Genomic DNA, 24,703 nt, shown 5'->3' on the forward strand with positions numbered 1-24,703 from the left:
ATGTCACTTACAGATGTTCTGGGTGTTTTCTTCACAGCTTTCACGATATTTCTGTCATCAACTACTGTTGTTTTCCTTGGCCGACCTGTTCGATGTCTGTTGCTCAGTACACCAGTAGTTTCTCTCTTTTTCAGGACATTCCAAATTGTTGTACTTGCTACGCACAATGTTTGTCCAATGGCTCTGGTCAATTTTCCTTATTTTCTCAGCTTGACAATGGCTTGCTTTCCTCCCATAGACAGCTCTCTGGTCTTCATGTTGGTTTATCCTCTTTAACAGGAAATGCAATCTTTATAGGTTTGAACCAAGGATGAAAACTTAGACTAGTCATGCAGAGCTACTTAATGTTTGGATGGTGGATCAACCTAAAAGGCAACACCTGGGCAACAAGAAACATCTGTCAGTCACATGTTCCAATAGTTTTGCTCATTTGAAAAATGGGTGGGTTCAAAGAAAGGGTGGTATGTCCTGAGTTGTTTAACACATCTAGATGTGAATACCACGAAATAAAAGCTGAAATTCTGAACTCTTGTCTCATACTCATCTTTTGTTCTTAAACCCAAATGTCTTCAATGAACAACAAAAACAAAGGAATTTGCCTTACCGCTTCAATACTTTTGGAGGAGACCATATGTACCAAAAAACTCAAATGAAGGCAAAAAATATTTACAACAAACACTGTTGTGAATTCACATATACAGCACAGTTAAATATAACCTGAGAAAATATCAAACATACATAACTTAAGTTCTTTACTTTTAAAACAGAAATGCAAAGTAAAACAAAAATCAAAAGGTGTTTAGAATCTATCTTTGTTTTGTGTAATTTTTCACTTTCATAGTAAAAACAAAAACAAAAACTAAAATAAATGTTGGGTAGTGTGGGTAGAGCTTGTAAAAATCTTAGAAAAAGTCACAGTTGCTATCAGAATTGACAACATTGTCTGATTACTGTCGAATTACATAGCACATTTTTTTTATGTGTGTTTATGAGAGTAAAAAATACTAGAATTTGTTTTACCAGTAACAACACTACGTCTAGGGAAACAATGCACAAAAATTATAACTGAAAACTCAATAACCACTGACATAAAATAAACTGTAATAAATAAAAAATAAAAAACAGACAAGAAGCTAAAGTTATTGAATAGAAATTGAAATAAAACTAAAATGAAATCAAAACTAAACCACATTAAAAATTAAAAACCTATTCTTAATATAATAAATGTGGTCCAAACACACCTGTGTGAGAGTTGCTCCAGGGCGGCAGATGCGGCTGAGCCGTGTGCAAGTAGAAGACATTAACATCTTGGTGGAAGAGCAGCTCCACAAACTTGGCTGACTCCAGGAACTTCCTCTTGCAGCCCATGATGCTGGGAGCCTGCTCCGACGCGTACAGCACGCGGCCGCTCGACAGGGAGAAAACCACTATGAAGGAGTCCTACACACAGAGACGTACGCACACACACGTAGAAAGACACACGCACACCAGCAGGCCAAGTCATAGACACACACACACACAAAAGCAGTAAACACACATACACTCACACACACGCCCAGGCGTGAGGCAAAAATAAATGTGCACGTATGTATAAGAGTGTGTTTGCTTCTTTGAGACTGTCCACAACTGTGATGGATGCTTGAATAAGAGTGATCAGTGAGTGCAGCAATTCAGGCAAGAGAGTGACATTAGCAATGGTTACTGTGAGTTGTGTGTGTGTGTGTGTGTGTGTCTGTGTCTGTGTGTGTGTGTGTCTGTGTGTGTGTGTGTGTGTGTGTGTGTGTGTGTCTGTGTGTATATATACCGTGTTTTTAAGGGTGTGTTCAGAGGTGACTCTCTCCAACTCTTCCAGGGTGCAAACAGTGGCATCTCTCCGCTCATCCTGGCTATTTCGCATCAGCAGTTTGTAGTATTCACTATTGGCTTCAGAGGAACACAAGCACACATGCTGCTTTGAAACCAGACCAAATGATACCAGGCTTATTGGAGAAAAAGAGGTGACGCTACTCTGATTTGAAAGAGAAAGCAAAACTAAGAGTAACAAAGGCTTCCAGTTGTCCGTTTATCTAGGTTACCTTGCACTTGTTTGACACAGTTGAGTGCATAATGTAAGGCCTCCACAGTGCTGGCTTTGCTGCGACTGCGTTTGTCAGATGGGATCCTCTTCTTCATCTCAGCCACTGTGATCATCACCTCTCTGTGGGCCTGCCCTTTGCCACCACCTGCATTCTCGCTGCTTCACACACATTCGGAGAGTTTCATTTAATGAGATGCAGTGGCAAGCAGACAGGTTTTGAGCTCTGTTTCAAAAGAACTGAGAGTTGGAGCAGTCAAGGTTTTCTGAATGCTGTTTCTCTGTGTTCAGATTTGACTCGGGGGGACAGTAAGCAACCCTGTCCCAGAATATCTGAGAGGTCTGTACGGGAAATATGGAGCAGTAGATCAGAAATGAACCATTTAGTACTTTATAAAGTAACACTATAATTTCAAAAGCAGTTTACAGACAATCTTTCCAGTTCAACTTTGACCTTCCCTACTTGCTGTAGCCATGGTATTCCTGTGTAATTAGCAACATTGCAGGTGTGCCGATTTTCATTTTTGCCTCCCAAAATAAATGGCAACTATAGTAATCCAGCTAAACTTTCTTGTTTACAAGCAGGATGATCATCTAACTGGTCGTGTGTCTCCATAGGAACAATTTTCCAACCGATGAGTTCTCAGCTATTACTTTGGCGAGTACAATGTTATAACGGAAATGGAAATTCAAAGGCCAGAGTTGTGAAAGTAAACCCCAAGTTGTAGTAAACAGTTAGCAAAGGGTGTCAACATTTTCACAGGAATGAATCACTTATCCTAAGCAAGATTCAGAAAACTGAAAGTTGATATCCACAATTGCGAAGCCACAGCTATGGTATGCCGTGGTGCATTTAAAACTTTGCTTTAAGATAAATGACAAGATGTGGCAGCAACTGAGGTCGCTGAGATATGATGTGAATATGCGCCAAGAAGTCAGGGCACACGCAATCAGGCACATACCTCTTGGTTGAAGCTGAGGTGGATCCTATGGCGCTGCCAGGGCTGTGATTGGCTGAGGAAGAGAGGTCATGTGATCCGATAGTCATCTCCTCATCTTCCTGCGCCACTTCTCCACCTGAAATTCCGCTCTTGTCCCCCCGGAGGCGCTCCAACTGCGCCCCTGACGACACCCTCTCCTCGCCTCCACCTTCTCCTGTGGCTGGCGGTAATGCAGGCTCCTCCCCATCGGTGCCGCTGTCAAGTCCAGGCATCTCCGCTCTTTGGTCGCACATTAATAGTAATTTCTCCAATTACAGTAGTCAGTAGGAGTCTTCATATGTTCAACTAAGGGAATGGGTTACATGTGGTGAAAAAAATTTGCGTTCACTCAATCAGTGCTGAATGTTGGAGGTAATGATCTGCCTTGAGCACTGTAAGATAAAAGGAAATAAAGGATTCAGGGTTGAATTCACAACACAGAAGAAGTAGCAGCTGGTGGTGACCAACATTTCATAGATAATTTATTATCTGTGGGAGGTGAAAAATTAATGTATCTGGGAGGCGTGGGGTTGCATTATAAGATATTATTTTAAAAATCAAAGTGAAAACACAAATAAAAAAAAGAATATTCACCCCCTTCTAGAATTTCATGTAAGGACAAAAAAGCGTCATCCCACATAGTAGTTAATAGCTGCCCTACTATAGGTAATAGCACTGTCCTGTATCTTTTCCTAACTGAGAATGTGAGGTTGGTGGGTTGTTCAAAACAGTAGCGACCAGAGTGTGAGTTAATATCTGGGTCATTAATGATCAAGGTACCATACCTGCTAAGCAACCTGCTCAAACCCCTGCAGACATATACAGATGCTTATTGGTCATTTCATTAATGGGACCCTAAGTTGTTGGGATCCGAGAGCAGCTTGCTTAAAGGTTCCATATTTTGCTCATTTTCATGTTCATACTTTTTGTGTTTCTATAAGAAAATGTTTACATGCTTTAATGTTCAAAAAACCCATTCTTTTTTCTCATACTGTCCATAGCTTCAGCACCTCTGATCACCACTCAGTTTTGGCTCCTGTCTCTTTAAGGCCTCTCTCCCCAAAAGCCCACTTTCTTCTGATTGTCCAATCAATCAATCAATGTGGAAATACAGCTGGCTATGCCAGACTAGGCAGCAACCAATGCTTGTGGCCCGCACCTCCTCATCCATACTCTTGCCGGTGTGCTGAATGTCTGTGAGAGCTACAATAACTTAACTAAAATAGCTGTATGGGGCACTAAATTTGATAAATATACTTTTTATCAAACCACAAATGAGAGCTAAATTAGGTTGCTGCGTAGCAGCGCATTTCTGATGTCATGAAGGGAGCCAAATTCAAATGGCATGTTTGCACCAGTTTGCACACACATTCACTGAAAGACTGTGGATGGGAAAAATAGAGATGTTTTTCTCATATTTATTTTGAAAAAACATGAAAAATTATATGTTGCATAATATGTGACCTTTAACTTAAAAATGACTCCATTTGTATGTTGAACCAATTTATCTAAATGTGCTCTGCTTGTAGCTGCTGAAAGTTAATAAATGAAGGCTTTATGCCATAAATAGCATAAATGTACTGGTTTGCAATTTCATACTACATACTGACTGTATAAAGTATGTACTACATACTAATTTCACAGTATCCCACTTTTACAGTTAGCATTAACCATTTTAAAAAGGAAAGGATACAATACTGTGTGTTCAGGCGTCAATAAGAATCTTCACAGAGACAGTAAAATGTCTTGCTTCTGGAGCTTTCTTGCCACCATTTACAATTTTTTTTTTTTTCATTTTGCAGCTGTGAGTAACTCCTCAATTTCCTTTGAGCACTGCATTGTGGGCCAGTAGAGTACATCAACAGCGCACATAAGAATCAACTGTTTCTTATTTTGGATCCAGAATGTTTTGAACACACTGAATTCTCAAACCCGGCTTATAATCAGTATGTAGTATGAAACTGAGACGCAGCTATGATGACATAAAAGCCAAGGTGTAATTAATTACATAATGGTTGCTGCAACAGAGCCATCATTACAGTAATTCATCATACCTATGCTTTTTCTTGCTATGATATGTTAAAATGTCTGCCATGAAAATGTCTACTGAAGCAGGGAAAACCCCATATTAAAATGCCAAAAACTTGTCATGTCTTCATATTTGCCAAGTATGGTGTGGCAAAAGCTCCAAATTTAAGAGTGAAAATCAAATGCAAATAAGTAAATTGTTCTGTGCAATAATACAATGTTTTTCATTTCTAGAACAAACACAATCTGCCTTGTTATCTAATACTACTGAATTGTCTGACCATCAAACTGACTCACTGCTTTCTGACTCATTCCCATCATCTACCGTTTACACATACGGCACATTTCATCAGTCGATGCTGCCAACAACAGGTACAACTCTGCCAAATGCCAGTCTGTACACATCACCAATAACACAATCATAACGTGATAATAATAATAACATAATAATAATAATAATAATAGGTTTAAATTCAGACACAGTATTTATACTTCAAACTAGTTGTTTTTATAATGAATACATACATTACCATACAGTACCAAAAAAACAGAGGTAGCCTAATATATTTGCTGTCTCCAATCAACTGCCATTATAATATCAGTTAACAAAAAACGTAAACTGCAGCTATCACCACATACACACAATGCCAAGACCAGTGAGACAAGCAGATAGAAGGAAACACGCAGAGTTACAAACAGCAGCCAGTGGAAATACCCTGCACATTCAACAGGTCTTCATTACAGGATTACATAACCATGCTTGCTCAGTTCTTCCCTTAGTTTTAAAGCACACAAACACACCTGATAAGGCTGTAGCCTACTTTCCCACCTCACTTTTCAAAGGGGAAAATTAAATTATTCTCCAAGCACACTGTGATCCAAATGTAAACTAAAGGTTAGTTGCATTGATGATGAATGGAACATACTCCCAAACTGATTGATCGTTTGTATAGTAGTACATGAGAACGGCCCCATATTTACAATAATGAAAAGTTGGAATTATGCATTATATTTAAGATAAACGAAATGACCAGAACAGAACTGCACTTTGTCTTGCCTGTGATAGTAGAACTCAGTTTTACCAGGGTCCTGTGTCACGAAGGAGGATTTGAGCTTATCCAGGTAACTTCGGGGTTAACCCTTCAGTAGCCTACCACGACGGTGGTTCACTTCTTACCGGGGTAGATCGCCATAGGATGCTGGACCGCTAACCTGCTCCGGAGCAGGTTATGTTCCAGATAAGAGATCAACTCTATGAAAGCACAGCTTACTGACCAATCAGCTCTCTTGGAAAATGACATCACCATCTGTAAGAGATCACAGTGACCGGTTTAGAGGCTGCTTTTATGTTTGCTGCGGTGATACGGAGAACCGTTTGTATAGCTATAGCGATATCATCCTACAGAGACTGATTAAAAGCTTAGGCTATTGTAGCCTACAGGTTTTTACAGTAAGCCTACTAACTGCTTGGAAATGTGTTTTAGCCAGGTTATATATTTTTTATTTGATCCCCAGTCCGTTACACACAGCCTGTCGCAGCCGTTAAAATAAATGCTATGAGCAGTTTGGTAGGGATAAATTTTAATATGAACGTAGGCTATTTATTTTAGGTTAGTAGGCTAGCTAGATTCACAGAGACCATGCTCATGTCCCGCCCCACCTTAGGCTATTGAGGTGAGTTTTCAGTGGCCGAAATGTTGAGATCCAGTCTTTCAACCACTATTTGAGCACATTTTATGGCATGAAAGGATTTTTCGTTTCATTGCTTTATGAAGTTAATTTAGAACAATGTTTGGAACACTTTTGAGTTCGTTCAATAAATTAATCTCATTTCTGAAGGGACGACGTTTTTTAAAGTGAGGTGGAACGACCACTTAGGCCTATTCAGTGCCCGAGTCTTTGAATGTGGAAACGCCGACACACTGAGCTGAAAGAATAAGGCTGATATTTTCATACAGCTCATAAGAACGCATCAAAACAACGCATTAACCTATTATAGACAAGGCTGTTCATTTAGACATTCACACTGTCGGCAATTTTCTGTCTCCCTGCATGTGTCAGCTGCAGCCGTGCTTCTTAGAGATATTTCTGTAGCATTACAGTTTGCTCTTTGTTTGTAAAATATGACGCTCTGATGTCAGTGGGCTTGTTCATGATTGCGATTGGTCATCTGCTGCTAAAACCTAAGCATCTTTTATGTGAACGCGCTCGTGTCTGGATTGGGAAACCCTGGGTTGAGTTACCGAGTTGATAACAAGCTTCGTGGTAGGCCTACCACTTATCCCGACCGCGATTGTTAGGGTTAGTGAAGAGATAACGAAAATATATCCTGGGTATGTTGAACTCGCTTCGTGGTACAGGCCCCAGGGCTTTATTGCTGGGCGATATGGCCCAAAACAATGTTAATGAGTATATTTTCCAATACTGATGTGATCACAGCACGGCAAACAACACCATATACAAATGTTATAATTTTTCATGAGAACAAATCTTTCATATGTGTAACATCAAAAACTTTAAAAAGTAGACTAACTGTTAGTTTTTACCTTGCTCAAAATTTGGACAAGACTGTGTGACAATAACATGATAGGGACATATCATCCCTAGATGATTCTTCTGAAAGTTAATAAATGATGATATTGAATTATAGACCAGCCCTTTCTGTAGTTCCAAAATGCAATGACAATATTTCTTTATTTGAGCAGAAAACTCCTATTTTGTAAACAGGACCTCTGAGGAGAGCAATAAACTTTAGAAATCCTGTTTTTCAAACAATATACAAAAGTGGTGAAAGACAAACAGGAGTAGGACGATTGTGCACAGGGTCAAAGAGCAGCTGTGAGCCAACTGAAGTGTGTCTCATGAATCTCCTCTGCCTGTCTGCAATTTTTTCCAAAATGTTTGTTTGATAGCTTAACATGTGTTATTTGATGCTTCCAAGTTTAATTGTAGATGGATGCAACAACATAGATGACATGGGCATAACCATGCTTTGGGAGGGTCATGCCTTTTCTGAAGGGGGAAGTTAATATATACTCTCTTCAAAGCCACGAAACTCCTTTGACAAAAACTGTCATTTTACCTCACAGAACACGGGAGTTGCTTGTCTACTGCTATCGGTTAGTTAACATGTTAGTTTGTATCCGAGCTAACCCTTTAAAGCACCAAAGTCGCACAGTAACACAAACAAACTAACCGATCATCAAGAACAGCCATTTTTCTTATGGTAGAATAATGGTATCTGGTCACAATGCAGGCAGTACAGAGAGACAGGGAGAGGGAGCGGCATACTGGAAGTATCCAAGCAGGAACTCATGCTCTGGAGAGACGATCAGGTGAGACACTGGAATGCCAGACTAAACAGCTTGAACAGTTTTGACTTAGGCCTTCGTGTCAGCAGTAAATAAAACTACTAGTAATATAAGCAGAATATTCAAACTTCTGGGGGAGGACTCTCATTTGGACCCCCAACGTCTATACCATGGTTACACCACTGGAAGATGAATCTTGTAATAACAAGAGTCTAAAAAGAGCTTCTCAGATCACACAACTCCAATACACACCAAATTCCTGCCAAGACTTCCTGGCAGGGTATACATCCCCACAACATTTGGTTATGAAATCACAATATTATATAATAACATTCACAGACTGGCAACATGTAAACACAGATCTACACCTTAAAGCAGTGGTTCTCAAACTTTTTCATATCAGGGACCCCTAAACTGACACGAATTAGACCACGGACCCCCAATTGATAGGAGTTTTGCTTTTAGATGTTTTATTACAGAAAGTATATGAAACCCATGACCAAAATAGTCAGACAATCTGTCACTGTGCTACTTATGAACAGCATTATAACAAAAATAAAGTATTCCCCTTTTAGTTAGTGACCCCCCTGAACCCCCTCAAGGATCCCTGGGTGTCCCCAGACCCCACTTTGAGAACCACGATTTAGGCAAAAATGTGAAAAAGATAAAGATCTATGGGTTTGACTTACATGGCACAAGCAGTAGCCTATAGTGAGCTTGTAAGTAAACCTATATATAGCCTACAAGAGGAGGTCAACACTGATACCTGTTTTCATGCTTTCATCCAATGGACTTTATCAACAGCCCCTTCCCACTCAACAAACAAACAAACAAACAAACAAACAAATCTGACACTGCCCTACCCACCTCCTCCCCCTTACACATGAACCCAGTAACCTCAATAACCACCGTAAAGCCTAAAGGCTTTTAAAGGGGCGACAGCTTCTAAGTTACCACCAATGAAAAGTTCAGCACAGCCGCCATTGTGACATTATTATATATATATAATGCCACACATGAGGCCAGCAACAAATGACATGTTGTGACTCATTACAGTATGATTACAGAACGGGAGCATTTATAAATCCTGGCACTAGCAAGACTTTGAGGCCAGAAGTGGTTTTATGAGCTAACGTACCGTTTTAAATGTTCCTGTGCAGCTTGAACTAAAAGTTTGCTGGCAAGTGTATTAGCTAATATAATACTTGTTATCAAAGCAATGCAAGCGAGTCAGAGCCACATTATGAGCTGAAGCGTGCTGCTAACTCGCTAAACTGCAATCCCGACTTACAGCAGCAGACATGTCATTTAGCTAACATACACACTACTGACCGACTGTGTGGACATGCAAAGCATCCAGCTAAAACTAAATACATATCCAGAGGACTATAACAATTGTAATTAAATATAATTTGTTTACATTCACTCCTGCCTCTGATTGGTGCCGTGGGCGAGGTGGTTAGCTAACTTAGCCCACACAAACTCGACTAACGACACCTCAAATCTTCTGTCTTCTGGTGGAATATTTACCTTTTTGGCCCCACGTGTGTTTCAGCTTCAATATCAAAAAAAATAAATTCTAGCGGACTGATCGCCGGACGGTACTGGAACTATTTCATTTTTAATTATGTCCCGGTCACGTAGATAACCCGTCATCCACTCCGAAGCGCTTGACACATTTCTGCAACGTGAGGCCGGTACACTATAGCCCCGCCCACTCCATCTTGATTGGACAGGCTCGTGTTGTGTGCATAGTGTGATTGGATAACGTGCCTGGCAGTGGGTGTGCCTCAACGCAAAAGCTTGCTGGCGGTTCACGTGGATCTGCATGTTACACAACAGAGAGACAACAACCCCGGTGCAGACTGCGCAAGCGCCGCTCGTTGCAAGCCCACTGCATCCACCCTGCTGCTGAATGAATGAGCAGGGTCGATGTATCTGACACAACGCAAACATCTTGATCCAGATGTTACTTGTTTCTTGAATTGTTGTTATGTCTTTTACATTTTAGCAATATGATTTTGTTGAATCAAATGGTTAGAATCACAAGGAGATAGTCATAATGAACTGCTTTGATAATCGATTACTAGTTTCAGTCATTTTTAAAGCAAGCATGCCAAACCCTTACTTGTTTCCGGCTTCTCAAATGTGAATATCCGCTGGTAAACCTTGGCTTGTGATAGTTAACTCAATATCTTCAGACCATTGGTCAGACAAAAAAACAATTTGAAGATGTCCCTTTGGATGCTCAGAAATTGTGACATTTTTCACTATTTTCTGACATTTTATAAGCCAAACTGTAAGGGGATTGATTGAAAAACGTTTTAAAATCTGGTCTTTAAGAACATACTAAAAGTCGTTTTTCATACAGTGATGTCTGTTATGTCTGACATACATAGTAATAGAGCAGGCAAGGCTGGATTACTAACTGGACAAAGCAGACAAGTGCCCCAGGGTCCCGCACCCTCAGGTGGGCCAAAGGCTCCAGGTGCACCATGTGGTGCTTGTGGTGATTAGATTGCAATATGGGGTCAGTTGGGGCCCACTTTACTCAAAACGGCGATCAAACACTAAAAGGAACCTTTGACTAATTCATTGTTGCTCAGGGTCCACCTAGAGGGTCAATCCATCCCTGAGTGCAGGAATTTTACATTGATGCAAGAATACATGGCAGGAGACTTTCCTGTTGTACATTTGTTGGGGCTGGGTCTCATGAGGCAGATTAATAAACTGGTCGAAGGCTACTGAGGTAAACTGGTGGTGTTGGTAATTGGTAAACAGACAACTATCTGAGGCTGGACCAGGACCAAGAGCTCCCTCAGTTGCTTTTGAGAAGAGTAAACATTCACATTTATTCTGTCAAGGATGAGGGGGGGGAAATCAGATGAAGCTTTGCAATTTAAGTTACATCTGTTTTATTCAAGCAAAAGGCATAGGTAGAATGGCACTTATTTTCAAATAAATTCCCAAGTAGTTAGACATGAGCAAGGCTTGGACGTTACTGGGTCTGAGATTTCTGATGTAGACGGGAGAGGATGATGACAATTCAGTACATATGTGATTTGGCTGGTAAAAGCATTTTCGTAAGCCTTTGAAAATAGTCTTGTCCTTAGTGGCTACAATATGGCTATATATTATAATAATGTCTAACAGCCAACACTTGTGTTAGTGTTCATTTCAATCACCATAGTATTGTACATGCATTGCGAAGGATGAACACTACTGAAAAATACACCAGTCACAGCTGTACTTGCAGTAATACAATTCCAGACAGTGAAATTAATGTACAAAGTAATTCCAAATTATTTCTCATTAAAACACATTTATTTTAACAGGATGGAAGCAACAGCAGGGAATGCAATCATCCGGTGTTGGAACGGGATATATAATCACACTGTCATTACCCAACAAAGTTTTCTTCTACACTCAAACATGCATGGTGCTCAACAGCCATGAACACCTACACAAAAAAAATCTATAAAGTCTCCCTAAAGGTTAGTACTACATATAATAGATAGCAAAAAAGCTATAGTTAGAATAAAAATAAAATATCACACGTGAGAAGCACTTCGCATTGATCAGCTGGGATAAATGCCAGTGTGACTGAACAGAAGACTTCATTAAAGGTTATTACGTTCAGCTGAATTAGCAAGCAGCAGAGTATTTGTTTGGACAGTGAGAGCATTCAGAAGGCACAACTCCTTTACTGGATGGTGTGTGTGTGTGTATATATATATATATATATATATATGATCAATAAGGCGTGGCTATACTTTGGCTGTTCTCCATTGGAGAAACCTATAAAAAGGCATCTGTCCACTACAACTATTTTCTTACTTTTTTGCACTTGAATATTTCACAAACTTTCTGGCACATCATTGAGACTGTTCACCACTTTTAACCCAGTGTAGCACTTTTTTTTAATGTTCTTTTTAAAAACGCGTCAGTTTCTCTAGCCTTGCCTAGCTGTGAGGCGGTTTGTCTTGGCATATAGGCACTTCTCTTAACACAAGCCCACACTAGCTTTTACTCTAAGATCTACTTGAAAAGAAGATGCACATAGACACGGTATGATAAGGTGGGTCAACTGTGTGTTGCTGGTTAGCTTTCTGTTTTTTGGGGGCAGGGGTATCAATGAAATTCCTGATTAATCAATCAAATAATCAAATGTCTTAAACAGAGAACTCAATTAGCACTCTACCATGCGCATAAATAGAATAAGGCATTGGATCCCGTCATTCCATGGTTAACTTTAACAATTCATGATCATGATAATGATAGACCAGAAAAATATAAATATTGGCACTTTAAGTACAAATGTGTACTGTACATGGAAAGGGGCATCACTTCAATGGGTTGGCTGGGTTATGGTTACAATCTAAACTAAAACAGAACAGCATATCTTCAAAGGCACTTTTCTTAGCCTGGCACACAAAATCAATGGCTATTTATAAAATATAAAAAACAGTAAATATCAGTTGAGGAGAGTTTACAACAATATTCTTCACTTCAAGTCCTGAGTTTGGAGTGTGTGTGTGTATGTGTGAGAGAGATTGTGCTTTGTGAAACAGTTGAAGATGATTCATTTTTACTTTTTTTAGAGGTTATAGATGAGTTGGAGTTTAATGAACAACCGTTTTCTGCATGTATGCGTCTGTTTTATTTGGGAAATGGCATGGCACTCTAACAGAAGTTTAGTGATGTCTGGTATGGTGTAGTAATGCAGGGTAAGAACTCTGGTATTATCACAATCCTTTACTCAGGCACACGTGAAAACACACACACACACACACACACACACACACACACGTCAAACCAGGACAAAGAATGAAGACAAGGGGAACAATGTTATGGAGCTCAGTAGCCAGTAATCCCGTCACGTCTTCCTCCGAGACATTAACTGTGCATGGTTGCTCCTTCTCTCCTCTTCTTCATCGTTTCCTCCACTCCTCCTCCTCTTGTTGCGGTTTTACGAGTAATTCCAAACTGCAAATGGAGTAAGTAGGAACTTTTTAGATGAAAAACGTATATCAAAATCAACAACCCAGATCAAACAGAAATCTCTGTCAAGTCATTATATACAGATGGTTACACTTTCTGTTAAGGGCTATGAGCAGTCACCCATTGATCATTGGAAGTAACACAAACTACAACAATAAACCCTGTTGATAACAAACTCCTCTAGCCACAAGCTTGATACTCACTAATAATGATGACGATGATGATCAATATGACAGCTATCAGGATAGCCCACATCTGCAAGGGGTAAAAATGCGCAGCAAATTCAGAGCCACACACATTGATTGTCTATTGACAGAAAAGTCTGATCATTTCTAAGACTTATTCTTTTTGTTTAAGAATATCATTTTTTGCATGTTTGTACAAGGTACATGTATATTCTGTGTGGGGTATAGTCTAACTATTTATCTTTGATGCTGCTAAAATTAAACTACTCATTGGGTGTACATGAAAAATCAATATAATTCAGACCACTTCCAGCCTAGAGACTTCTAGTAAGGAGTTCATGTTAGATCAGTTAGAGTTTTTTCATTTACAGTGGAGGTAAAAGGAGTGTGTTTTTTGGACAAAACTGTGTTTAGGCACCTTGCAGTTCTTCCACCAGTACTTCCTTTTCAGCTTAGCAGCACTGGTCTCAAACTGGGAGGCTCCAGCCTGCAGTGCGTCTGCTCTGTCATCCAGTTCAGACAGCTTCTGGTCACGTTCCAGTACTTTGTCTACATTAACGCGCATTATATCCACCACCTACTCACACACACAAAAACAAAACATGTGGTTTAATGTCAGTACTTTTTAAAATGTCTGTCCATTGGTGTACTGGATCTTAAATGTTGGGTAATCCCGACTAGACCTCATTGAAGATCAACCAAATGCTGCCTTAATTAGTTCTTTTATAATAATAGAGCGCAGAGAAAAAGATTGGAAACACACCAATGCACTTTACAGAATGACGACATCAATGCTTTAAGTAGTAACCACTAATAATGTTACATAACAAAACAACCAATCAGAGAGATAACACCTTACAATGTAACAAAACATTAACACAGTTCACCTAAAATCAGGCAGACATGTATGTGCTTACAACGCTTTACCACCAAATACACATAACCCATATGTTCCACTGATCCACAAACCCCACTACTGCCCCTACCCTCAGACAGAGCGGCAGGGTGGAGAGGAGTGTGTTGGTCCACGCAGGCATTACATAACCATGGAGACAGTGATTATATAAACTTCTGACAGCCAATTGGAGGCTTTGTATGAAAAGCAAAGGTTGTGTGTGGGAGGGGCTAATATCAGGGAGGCCACAACTGAGAAAGAAAAAGGGAGAACAGTAAAGGGGAATTAAGAGCAAAAGCACAGGAGTAAAACCTGGCAGCCACTTTTTCCTCTTGGCCTCAATGACATAGTTTTGAATATAATTTATAAAAAGTGGAGATGATATGGCTTTGGTTGAATGTTCTCTGTGGAGTTAGAGCATTTGAGAGCTACTGATTCCACATTATGGTGATTTATGACACTGCCGCCAAGGTTTATGTAAGTCTCTGCTTGAGACCGACGTCAAGGAAGAACGGAGTCACAGATCGACTGAAGAGAGAGGGAGGGGAAAGGTAGTAACCTGAACTGGAAGGTGAAGAAGTTGTACAAATAAACACGCCCTGACTAAATTTGCATGATTTGAAAACGAAGAATTATAAGAGTCCGCTGACTTCCTAAACCAACACGTGACTTAGACATGGGGCAGAGTTAAATGGTCTCTTACGTGGAAGCCTTCTTTTGTTCATAATAGTAAGGCATTCATCATTTGTGATGGTTATAAATGTATTTTCTGAAATTATCAACGTCAACCAGTGTGAAAATATAGGTTTGGGGCTTTAACTCGACCTTGTCAGCCAGTAATCAGATACATATCATACCTCATCAACCTGGGCTTGCGTCTGCTGCAAGCGTCTGTTGCCTGACGCTGCGCCAGAACCTTCTGGATTGACAGCTGACCTGGTGAAACGGAGAAAATTAAGTGTAGATATTAGCCTTCCGTGAGATTTTAGAAAAAAGTATATTCACGATAACATTGATATATTTATATTTTCCGTAACATTAGGGGTGTGTGATATATATCATCTGCAGTATTATCTTAATTGTTGTTTTAATGATGTGTGAGTCGACATTATCGAGTACGCTACATCACTCTCTTTGCAAAGTGAGCAGTAACCATGTTATGGGTCATGCATGCAGTACAACTGTGTTAAACAAGCGGGAAGCTTCTGGTCAGCGATCTGATGTGAATGCAGAAGAAACCTGCTTTCTATTGGACGGCCAGCAGGGGACGACTCTTCTGGTTGCAAAAAGAAGTCTGGCTCCATTAGAAATAATGGTAAAATGACCCTACTTCTCACCCGAATAATTACCTCAGTAAACACTTTCCTGATGAGTTTATGGTCTCAATCGCTTGTTTCTTGTCTTCTTCAATACAAAATGATGTTCATTTAGTAGGGGTGGGGGAAAAAAAATTAAAAAATCTTTGCCATGGCAATACTGTATCGATATTTTATTATATAAATTGCAGATGGGACTTTTAATTTTTTGGTACTAGAATAATGAAGTCTATTTCTTTTTAGGCCACTAGAAAACTTAACAGGACCATATAGAAGACTGAAAAAGTGATATGAACAAACAGAGAAATGTATCTTTTTAGATAAACAGATGTTGACAAAGTTTGACTTTAGGGACCTAATTGGAAGTTGGAAAAAGGTAATAAATTGCAATATATTTAAAATCGCAATAAAATCGAATCGCAACATAAATATCGTGATAATATTGTATCGTGGGGCCTCTGGTGATTCCCACCCCTAGTATATAATGGTCCCATTTTTTTAAAAATAGACCATAAAGCAGAGTATGTTTCAGGGCGGGATTATCTATGATTGAAAAGTCATTACCATGGCGACCTGTCAATCGGGCTAGAGGCGATTCGTACCCACGGCACTGTGTAAATTTAACCAGCACCGTTGAAAAAGCTTATTAAGAGTTGGATTTTCACTTTCTCTGGTGAATACATTTAGTTTTAAGACTGTTGTTTGCTAGACAAAGTTATCAGCCCTGTTAAAATGACAGTTAACGTGAATTACAGACATCTAGCTAAGCTAGCTAGCGCTGCACATGGCCGTTAGCTCAACCGCCTCGTCCAAATATGGTCACGTTCGGTGCCGCTGGTTGCAAAAACTCAACATGGCGGCATGGCATCGAGGCTTCAAAACCGCAGTCCACAAAAACAACGTGTGACATCACGATGACTACGTCCATTTCTTATATACAGTCTATGGTGTTAAACAAGCAATAGCTGCTAAAAAAAATCTTGACTTAAGTTGTGTACAACAGGGATGGAAATTAACCCCCGCCAAAAGCGGGTGGATTTGCCGTTTGCCGGCCAAATGTTGGAAGGCTACTCGCCACAAGACGGGTAATTACACTGAACAAAATTATAAACGCAGCACTTTTATTTTTGCCCATCATCATGGGCTGAACTCAAAGATCTAGGACTTTCTCCATGTATACAAAAGACCTATTTCTCTCAAATACGTCAATCTGTGTTAGTAAACACTTCTCCTTTGCCGAGATAATCCATCCACCTCACTGGTGTGGCATTTCAAGATGCTGATCAGACAGCATGGTTACTGCACAGGTGTACCTTAGACTGGCCACAATAAATGGGGGAGCGGGTGTGTTGCGGTTCGATCTCTTGGAACCGCGACACGAGACCGTGGACTTTTGTGTCGCCGTTTTGGTCACCGTTCATGACCATTACAGCCCTAATTAGTGACAGAACCAGATGCTAACCCTCTTCAATCTTTCTCACCCCTACTTACAATGTAATGTTCATGTCTGTATGGTGACTGAAATATGATTCCAAGAACAATCTAATGAGCTCTGAGGATGGATAATGTGAGAATGAGGATTCAAAGCAAGATTACCCTGTATGGCGATATAGGATGCCCTAAGAGTCGCTGCAGGATTTATTGATTTTGAATTTCTAGATTTGACATATATTCCTTGTTCCTGTAGGCATTTTTACAGTGTTTACCTACTGCCCCCTCTGACTTGAGACCACATTGCTCTGCATTGTCCATACTTGTCTTGTGAAAGACAATAGCTAAGTGAAACTGGGAGGATGGGTTGGAGGCATTTACACCAAACTGTAGGGATTATACAGGGTTATTATAACTCAGTTTACAGCAAATACTCAACCTATGCCCAAATTAAAAGACAGCCAGGAGAGCTGTAGATGAATCACTATATTATTTTTATGTTATTGTACACTGCAAGCAGGCACACCCATATATACTAAAACAAAACCCACAAAACATCCCTTGTGACAAACAAAGCTGTCAAGTAAAGTGGCAGATAAACACATTCTCATTGCATGCAATTCAAAATATCAGATTCATATTAAATCAAAGTAGGGCTGAATGATTTTGGAAAATAATCTGTGATTTTTTTTAACCAATATTGTGATTTAATATGGGATTATTTTTAAGCTCTTTACCTTCTGTATTATTCAAAATGGACAAGCAGTAAATCAGTGTGTAGTATGACCAACACAATAGATCATATCTCAGGAGTCCATCTTTCTGTATCCCAAATAGCAAACAAAAAATACTCAGTTTGAGGTTCAATTCAAAAGTTGGCCAACGAAAATTAAACCAAGTGACGCCTCTCGTGTTTAATAGACAAGCTTCGAAATTCTCCGACAACACCGGAGTTCCCCACCCCGCAGCTTCCGATGCTGGTCAGCAGCGCACCGGCAGTAACTCGGGACAGACTGGGCCTCTTTCGGACTTGTGAGTTTGGTTTGAAACACCGTTTCACAGATATTTCCTGAACTGACTGGTGGCTGTGTGTGTGACGCAGGCATTGATCGCCACAATACGCTTACCTTCCTAAACTGTCTTTCTGTTGTGCATTTTTCCTGTCAGTCAAAGCCGCGGATGGCCCGACGATTTCACCACCACCAAGTTACCCGTGGGTGGCGGGTGCTACTTTCATTCCCTGTATGACACTAAAGTTTATGTAGTGTCAGCTTCTGTCAAGCCATGAAGGCCACTGTACAACAAGAAGGCAAGGTACAGCATAACGTGCAGACGAAACGCCAACTTCGTCTGCAGACAGCTTTACTCTTGGGTGTCATGTGACCAGAGCCTTTGCGATTAGAAAATCTTGTTGTATTACATCGCAATAATATCGCAAATTAGGGCTGGACAATAAAACAAAAACAATAATTATCGCATTATAATTTTTTTCAATAACAATATAACAAATGTTCAATAAATATTCAATAAGTGTTTTATTTTATTCACTTAAATCATACACGAATTAGGACTTAATTTTTTTTATTCAGATGTTTATTTTGTTGAGAAAAAGGGACTGAAAAAAGCTTTTACTTGATTTTACTCATGCATATTTGTTGGCAAAGATTTTATCATAAATGTTTTGAGTGTTCTACCTCAGATCTGTTAAGTGATCCACTGTTGTCATTATTGTGATAATTATAGATATCGAAAGATATGAAACTTTTTATCGTGATAACATTTTTGGCCATATCGTCCAGCCCTATTGCAAATGCAATTAATCGTTCAGCCCTAAATCAAAGTATGGAACAAAAGCGAGAGCTAAAAATGGGCCAAAGAACATGAAGGTAAGCAGGGCAAATTGATCTCTTAACATTTAAATGCAGACTAGATCTGCCGCGCACAAACTCTCACACGAGCCTGACAAATCAAATAATCGCCTAAATTACACAGACCTAAAGATTTCTCCTGGTATTACAAAGAGAGGACCCTTCTTAGTTTCCAGATTACACCAATGGGAATAAAATGTGCTGATAGACATACTGTATATTAAACTTGTTTTTGTTGTGGCCTTTTGAGCCAGGTCATAACGTACTCGAGACATAATAGTCACTGGGTACAGACAGATGAGGAAGAATAGTGCAGCAGCAGCAACTGTCACGTTTCCGTATTTTCAAGCCAAGTCCTACTTCCTCCACTCTCTCCAAAATCCCAGTGAATTTACAACTCCAAGCCTTACTTTGGCTAGAAAAACTATCAAGAAGCCAAACTAGAGAAACATACCACATATCAGGGAGCACACCACTAGGGTTTTGGCTTAGCATCGATATGTCAATAATCCTGATGTACAATGCAGCTCTGTAACTGGATTTTATTATTAATTCAAAAAAATAAAAATAAACCAACAGTCTCTTTTTCCAGCTGGATCAGAGAAAACATAACATGGCCAAGCAGACCTCTGACTTACTAGGCACTTGGGCAAGTAGAAAACATTAAATGTTAAACATCATACATCTAACCATTAGGACTGCAACAGCTGAATAATTGTATTATTGATGAATCTACAAAATTTTTAGATAAATTGTTTGATCTATAGAATGTCAGGAAATAGCACGACCAGTGTTTTTCCTGCATAGAGATTTACAAGGCGCCAGCCTCCGTCAAATTTCATTCTGCCTTCAGCTCTCAACAAAACTCTGGTGTCTTTGTGGTAAACACCATTTTCGAGCATTGCACTTGGTGGATTTCTGTCAGACGTTAACTGCAATAGCGGCATTATTCTGATGTGGTGACCCTGTATAAACACAGCGCAAAGACGCTACCAAGTGTTTGGCTGGACTGCAGCAAATCCGCCTTTTCCTGCCGTTGGGTGTTTTAATATATATTTCCCACTTTATTGAATACAAAAGTTTTGTAGAGATCTCTACAACATATTAGGTCATAATAAGGCTGTACAATATGACTAAAATCTCATATCCCGATATAGGTCATTTCATATCCCAATAAAGATACAAATCCCGATATAGAAGATTTTTTGTATATTCAATGTATCATGATTTCCTGTTGGAATTTCCAGCAGTAACTTGTGATATTTTACTGCATAATACACGTGGATATGTGATTCTGGATTCAGATTCAGAAATCCAACTCTATGACAAATACCATGATATAGAGTAAACAAAGACACAGCAAGTAATGTAACTTTAGCTAGTTGTTGGTTAGCAAACTGTCTTCATTCAATTCACCAATAACACAGCATAGCACTAACATCGTTTAGGCAGCATCGGCTCTGGAAAAATGAACTCACATGGGTCAACATACATTTGCATTAGCGCAAGTAGGACAATGAAATTAGGGAATACCCTGCAAACTGGCTGTTTTCATCATACAATTGCCGTTTCCATTACCAGTACCAGCTCAACTCGACTTGGCCGTGCTCCGTTTTCCATTGCAGATAGTACCCAGAGATAGTACCCCTCAATGTAGCTGGTCGTCACAGCGACGCCACACACAACTGCCGTGACATAATGTTCAATGCCACACACACACCAGCGACCCACGCACAGCTGTCTCTTGATTTAAGTTACACTGAAGCGCCGTCCCCTCGTGGAAATAACTACGGTAAAGTCTGGAATTTGCGACACAACGGAATAAACGATAGAGCGTAATTGTAAACGATAGACGTTTTTCTATTATATCGCTCAACCCTAGTTCATTACCATCCCTATATCTAAGAACATGACTGCCACATATATTGATAAAAGCAAACAATTTGAATTAGTAAGTAAAATAAACAAAATACGCTATAAAAATGATAGTGTTCAAAAAAGTGTATTGTAAAAAAGGTATGGGAGGGCATTACTTCAAATACAATTACTTTTTAATACATATTTAAATGCTTCAAAAACAGGAGGAGACCTACATTTGCGTAACTAATACTTTGCCAGCAGAATCAAATTGTTTTAGACGGCATTCAGTATATCAGCACTTCAGGTCATGACCTCAGTCTCAAATATTACCGGGACTGCTTGATGCACGTGATAATAGTAATTTTCTTCAATCATACAATTATTATATCTCTTAAAATATGTTGCTTGTAAAAAGTGTTTTCTTGATCCAGTTGAAGGTACATATGCCCGGCGTCAGCGTGTGTTCACAGGATCAGCGTGGTACCACCTCTGCCTCATTTTGAGTCAGGAAAAACTCTGGGCAACATCTCAAAATCTGTTAATTTGTCCGAGCAACAGTCCAAAACCCAAAGATATTCAGTTTATTCTCTTTGAACACTAACAAAAATCCCATTTAAGAAACTTAAAACTGTGGATTTATGCTCTCGTTACACAATAAATGACTTTAAATTATTAACCAAGTCTGAAAACTGTTAACTTTCTGTCAATCAACTAATCAGTCAGTAACTACCTGCCTGTTTATGTAAACACACCTAATAATTTGTTTATGCTGCAATGTCACCATGTAGATATTTAAATGTAGCCCTGCAGCTTGTATGTTTTTTTTAATCAAATCTGACTTTCTGTAGAATTTCTATTCTTTATGAGTGACCACATCTTCTCTTGACCTTTCACACATCAGACATTCAGAATTTTAGTAGCACAAAAGGCTATTTGTCTATCCTGGCAGTTTCTCTGCTGCAGATATTGAAAAGCGAACAAAATTAGGTCATGTGTCATGTAAAGTGTACTGTGACTATCATGTGCATCATAATGAACCATATCACCTAAGGCGGAGCAATGTCAAACGTGACTTCGCAAAGAAATCATGTTATTAATCATTCATTTGGCAGACGCTTTTATCCAAAGCAACTTACAATTCATATATATATATATACACACATACACACACACACACACATATGCATCTTGCTCAGGAACACATTGGTGTGTCACATCAACTGCGCCACCACCACCCCTATATGATGAACTGAGCCTAACAATTACTATGCAAAATAACTTTGGAACATCGAGGCTCTTAGTTTGCACTTTTTGAACTAGCTACATTTATTCTATTAAGACAGACTGTGGGTGTTAAGTAGAGCAGCAGGGGTTGTAGCCAATTCAGTGGTCTGTCCACTGAACATCAGGATGAAGGGGGAGGTTAATGGGAATAGGAATACAATAAGATCTGGCTACCGCTAAATTCCAATTGTAACGCGTGTGACCAAAGTTCAATAAAAAATAAAACATCACTCGTCATGCTTAGACCGTTTTAATTATGATCTTATCTATTTAATTATTGACTACAAACAATAGATAAGTTCGCCATCAATCCATTTCCTGTTTTAAAATTGACGTTACTACTACTAGTCGTTTCCAATTACAGTTGCAATATTTACCACTACCGATTAGCTGAACTAATTACTGTTTTCAGCTTGATTGTTAGACACTTAACTTAGGTAACGTTAAGTTAGTTGCTAGGTCAACCAAACCAAAAACCAGGATCCGGGGAGGCTCGCTTGTGACCATTAACGTTACGTTAGACAAAAAAAAACGTAGCATAAACCTCATTGTCCCAGATTAATATCTACGCGGCTGTGGACGTTTCACAAGCCTGTCGTGTATGTTTTCTTTTAACTGTCTACCTAACCAGCAAATGTACGCTGACATAGTTTGCGTTAGGCAAAGTTACACAGCTCTAATGTATCGCTGCGACAGCTAAGTTAGCTTAGCTTAAATCTCGACCACTAACGTCCTAGCACTTGTTGCATGCTAGTAGTAGCAAAGTTTTGGGCGTTGCATTTTTTCCTGTGATCCTGTTTCACCTAACTACCCGGAAGACCGCTATATGTTAGAAAAGTTCGACAGAGTGATTTTTAAAGACTTTTGTTAGAAACATAATATACTTACATTGTGAAAGGAAATTTCTTTGAACGACACCACCGCTCTTTCTTGTCTGTAAGCTAAAGCTAAAGTGTCAAGTCGTAACAGTTACTGCCGTCGGTTGTTATGCTGCTTTCCGGTGTTATCGGAAAACGGGAAACTTGAGACTTATGCAAACGAAAGATAATGAATGTACTAAGTAACACCAGAATGCGGACGTTTTGTTTTCTACTAGATATACAATGCTAATTGGCATTAAGATTATGTAGTGCACAGACTATCTTTTATCACAATTAATATAAAACCCTAAATTTAAAGCCATGTTTTTCTCTTTGCATTATTCCTTATTCACTGTGTAATAATGCACAAAGTGAATCTGTGCTACTTGATTACCGAAATAACACATCATCCAAAAACCGTGTCATATGATGTGGTACATTTTGCTTTTAAATTAGAAAGCTCGTATTTATTACTTAGAATGTAAACGTTTGAGTTAAAGATTAGCACTTGAAGGCAACATTAAAGAGGCCGTATCCCTTATAGCTTTTTGGCATAAAATATAAACGCACACTATTAGATTATAAGATTATAACAAGGCAGCCCATACTTGAAAATATGGCAAGATTTTACGTTAATCCTTAATATAGAAAAGTACGCCTCAGATTTGTGTATTTACACCCTTCATTCATTGGTCACTGTCCAGTAGATATGCGAGGAGAACGGGACCAGCAAAGTCTGGGATCAGATGTATTTCACATCTTCAAATCAATAAAATATTTGAAGTTGTCCATATGGACAAAAGTAATATCTGCAGATTTAGTTCTTTATATGTGAAATACTTGGAGCACGAAACTGGTCTTTGTTGATACAACTAAATTATCAATAGAAACTACAGTTCACAAATGAATTAAATGCTACAGGCTACAGGCCCAGGCACGAGCTGTGCTGTTTTTCTTCTCAGTCAGTGAGTTTTTTTCTACTAAAGTGATTATTCAGTGTGTTAACTGAGCCAGTACTTATTCCCTGGATTGTTTTAACAAGTAGACGGACTGATTGCAACTAATTATATAAACACAATAACAATAACAAAGCATACAAGACAAATAGGTCCAAATTGCAGAGGACTATACACAGGCTTCTTTACAACCCTCTGAAATGTTAAACTTCCAAGAGCTAAATGATAGCTTTTCTATGCTGTATAGGATTAGCAGGTAATTACAAAATGATTCAAATGTGTTATGAGCTGTGTGTTTTGGAGCACCTGATGGCAACATTGAAGAGTAGCCGGTATGACCCTTTGGTGACAGCTACTTTGTCTGACATTCATCTTTATTCAGTAAAGCAAATAATCCTGTCATATATCAGATTGTGTATAGGTGAGTGGATAAACGTGTATCACAAGGTAACCAATTAAAAGCAAGCTTGAATATCATGAAAACACCAAATGAGGGAATGTCTTTTGGAAGAATGGTGTACATCCGTCCCTCCACTTTGAAAGAGCACTGAAGCTGTTCAGGTGGCTCATGGTGGACCATCATCTTAGATACATGATACTACAATAGTTTTACACTCACTATTTGTCATCCGTCTGTATATGCCATGTACTACA

General features: G+C 39.2%; 2 protein-coding genes across 2 annotated transcripts in view; both read right to left on the reverse strand.

The window, feature by feature from the left end:
- Positions 1–10,063, reverse strand: part of per3 (period circadian clock 3) — a 19,138-nt gene extending 9,075 nt beyond the window's left edge. Inside the window, exons 1-5 of the mRNA XM_046075671.1 lie at positions 9,924–10,063; positions 3,037–3,446; positions 2,076–2,236; positions 1,805–1,923; positions 1,242–1,440 (exon numbers count right to left, since the gene is read on the reverse strand). Of these exons, the coding sequence (XP_045931627.1) occupies positions 1,242–1,440; positions 1,805–1,923; positions 2,076–2,236; positions 3,037–3,308 (751 nt within the window). The 5' untranslated portion in view covers positions 3,309–3,446; positions 9,924–10,063. The remainder of the gene's footprint in view (positions 1–1,241; positions 1,441–1,804; positions 1,924–2,075; positions 2,237–3,036; positions 3,447–9,923) is intronic.
- Positions 10,064–11,291: 1,228 nt separating this feature from the next.
- On the reverse strand, positions 11,292–23,268 carry vamp3 (vesicle-associated membrane protein 3 (cellubrevin)). The gene is made up of 5 exons (XM_046028891.1): positions 23,122–23,268; positions 15,332–15,410; positions 13,998–14,156; positions 13,598–13,649; positions 11,292–13,379 (listed from the first exon to the last, which is right to left on the reverse strand). Coding segments are annotated over exons 1-5 (309 nt in total). The 5' UTR covers positions 23,124–23,268; the 3' UTR covers positions 11,292–13,362.
- Positions 23,269–24,703: the final 1,435 nt, after the last annotated feature.

The sequence above is a fragment of the Micropterus dolomieu genome, linkage group LG18, assembly GCF_021292245.1.
Source record: "Micropterus dolomieu isolate WLL.071019.BEF.003 ecotype Adirondacks linkage group LG18, ASM2129224v1, whole genome shotgun sequence".
Taxonomy (NCBI): domain Eukaryota; kingdom Metazoa; phylum Chordata; class Actinopteri; order Centrarchiformes; family Centrarchidae; genus Micropterus; species Micropterus dolomieu.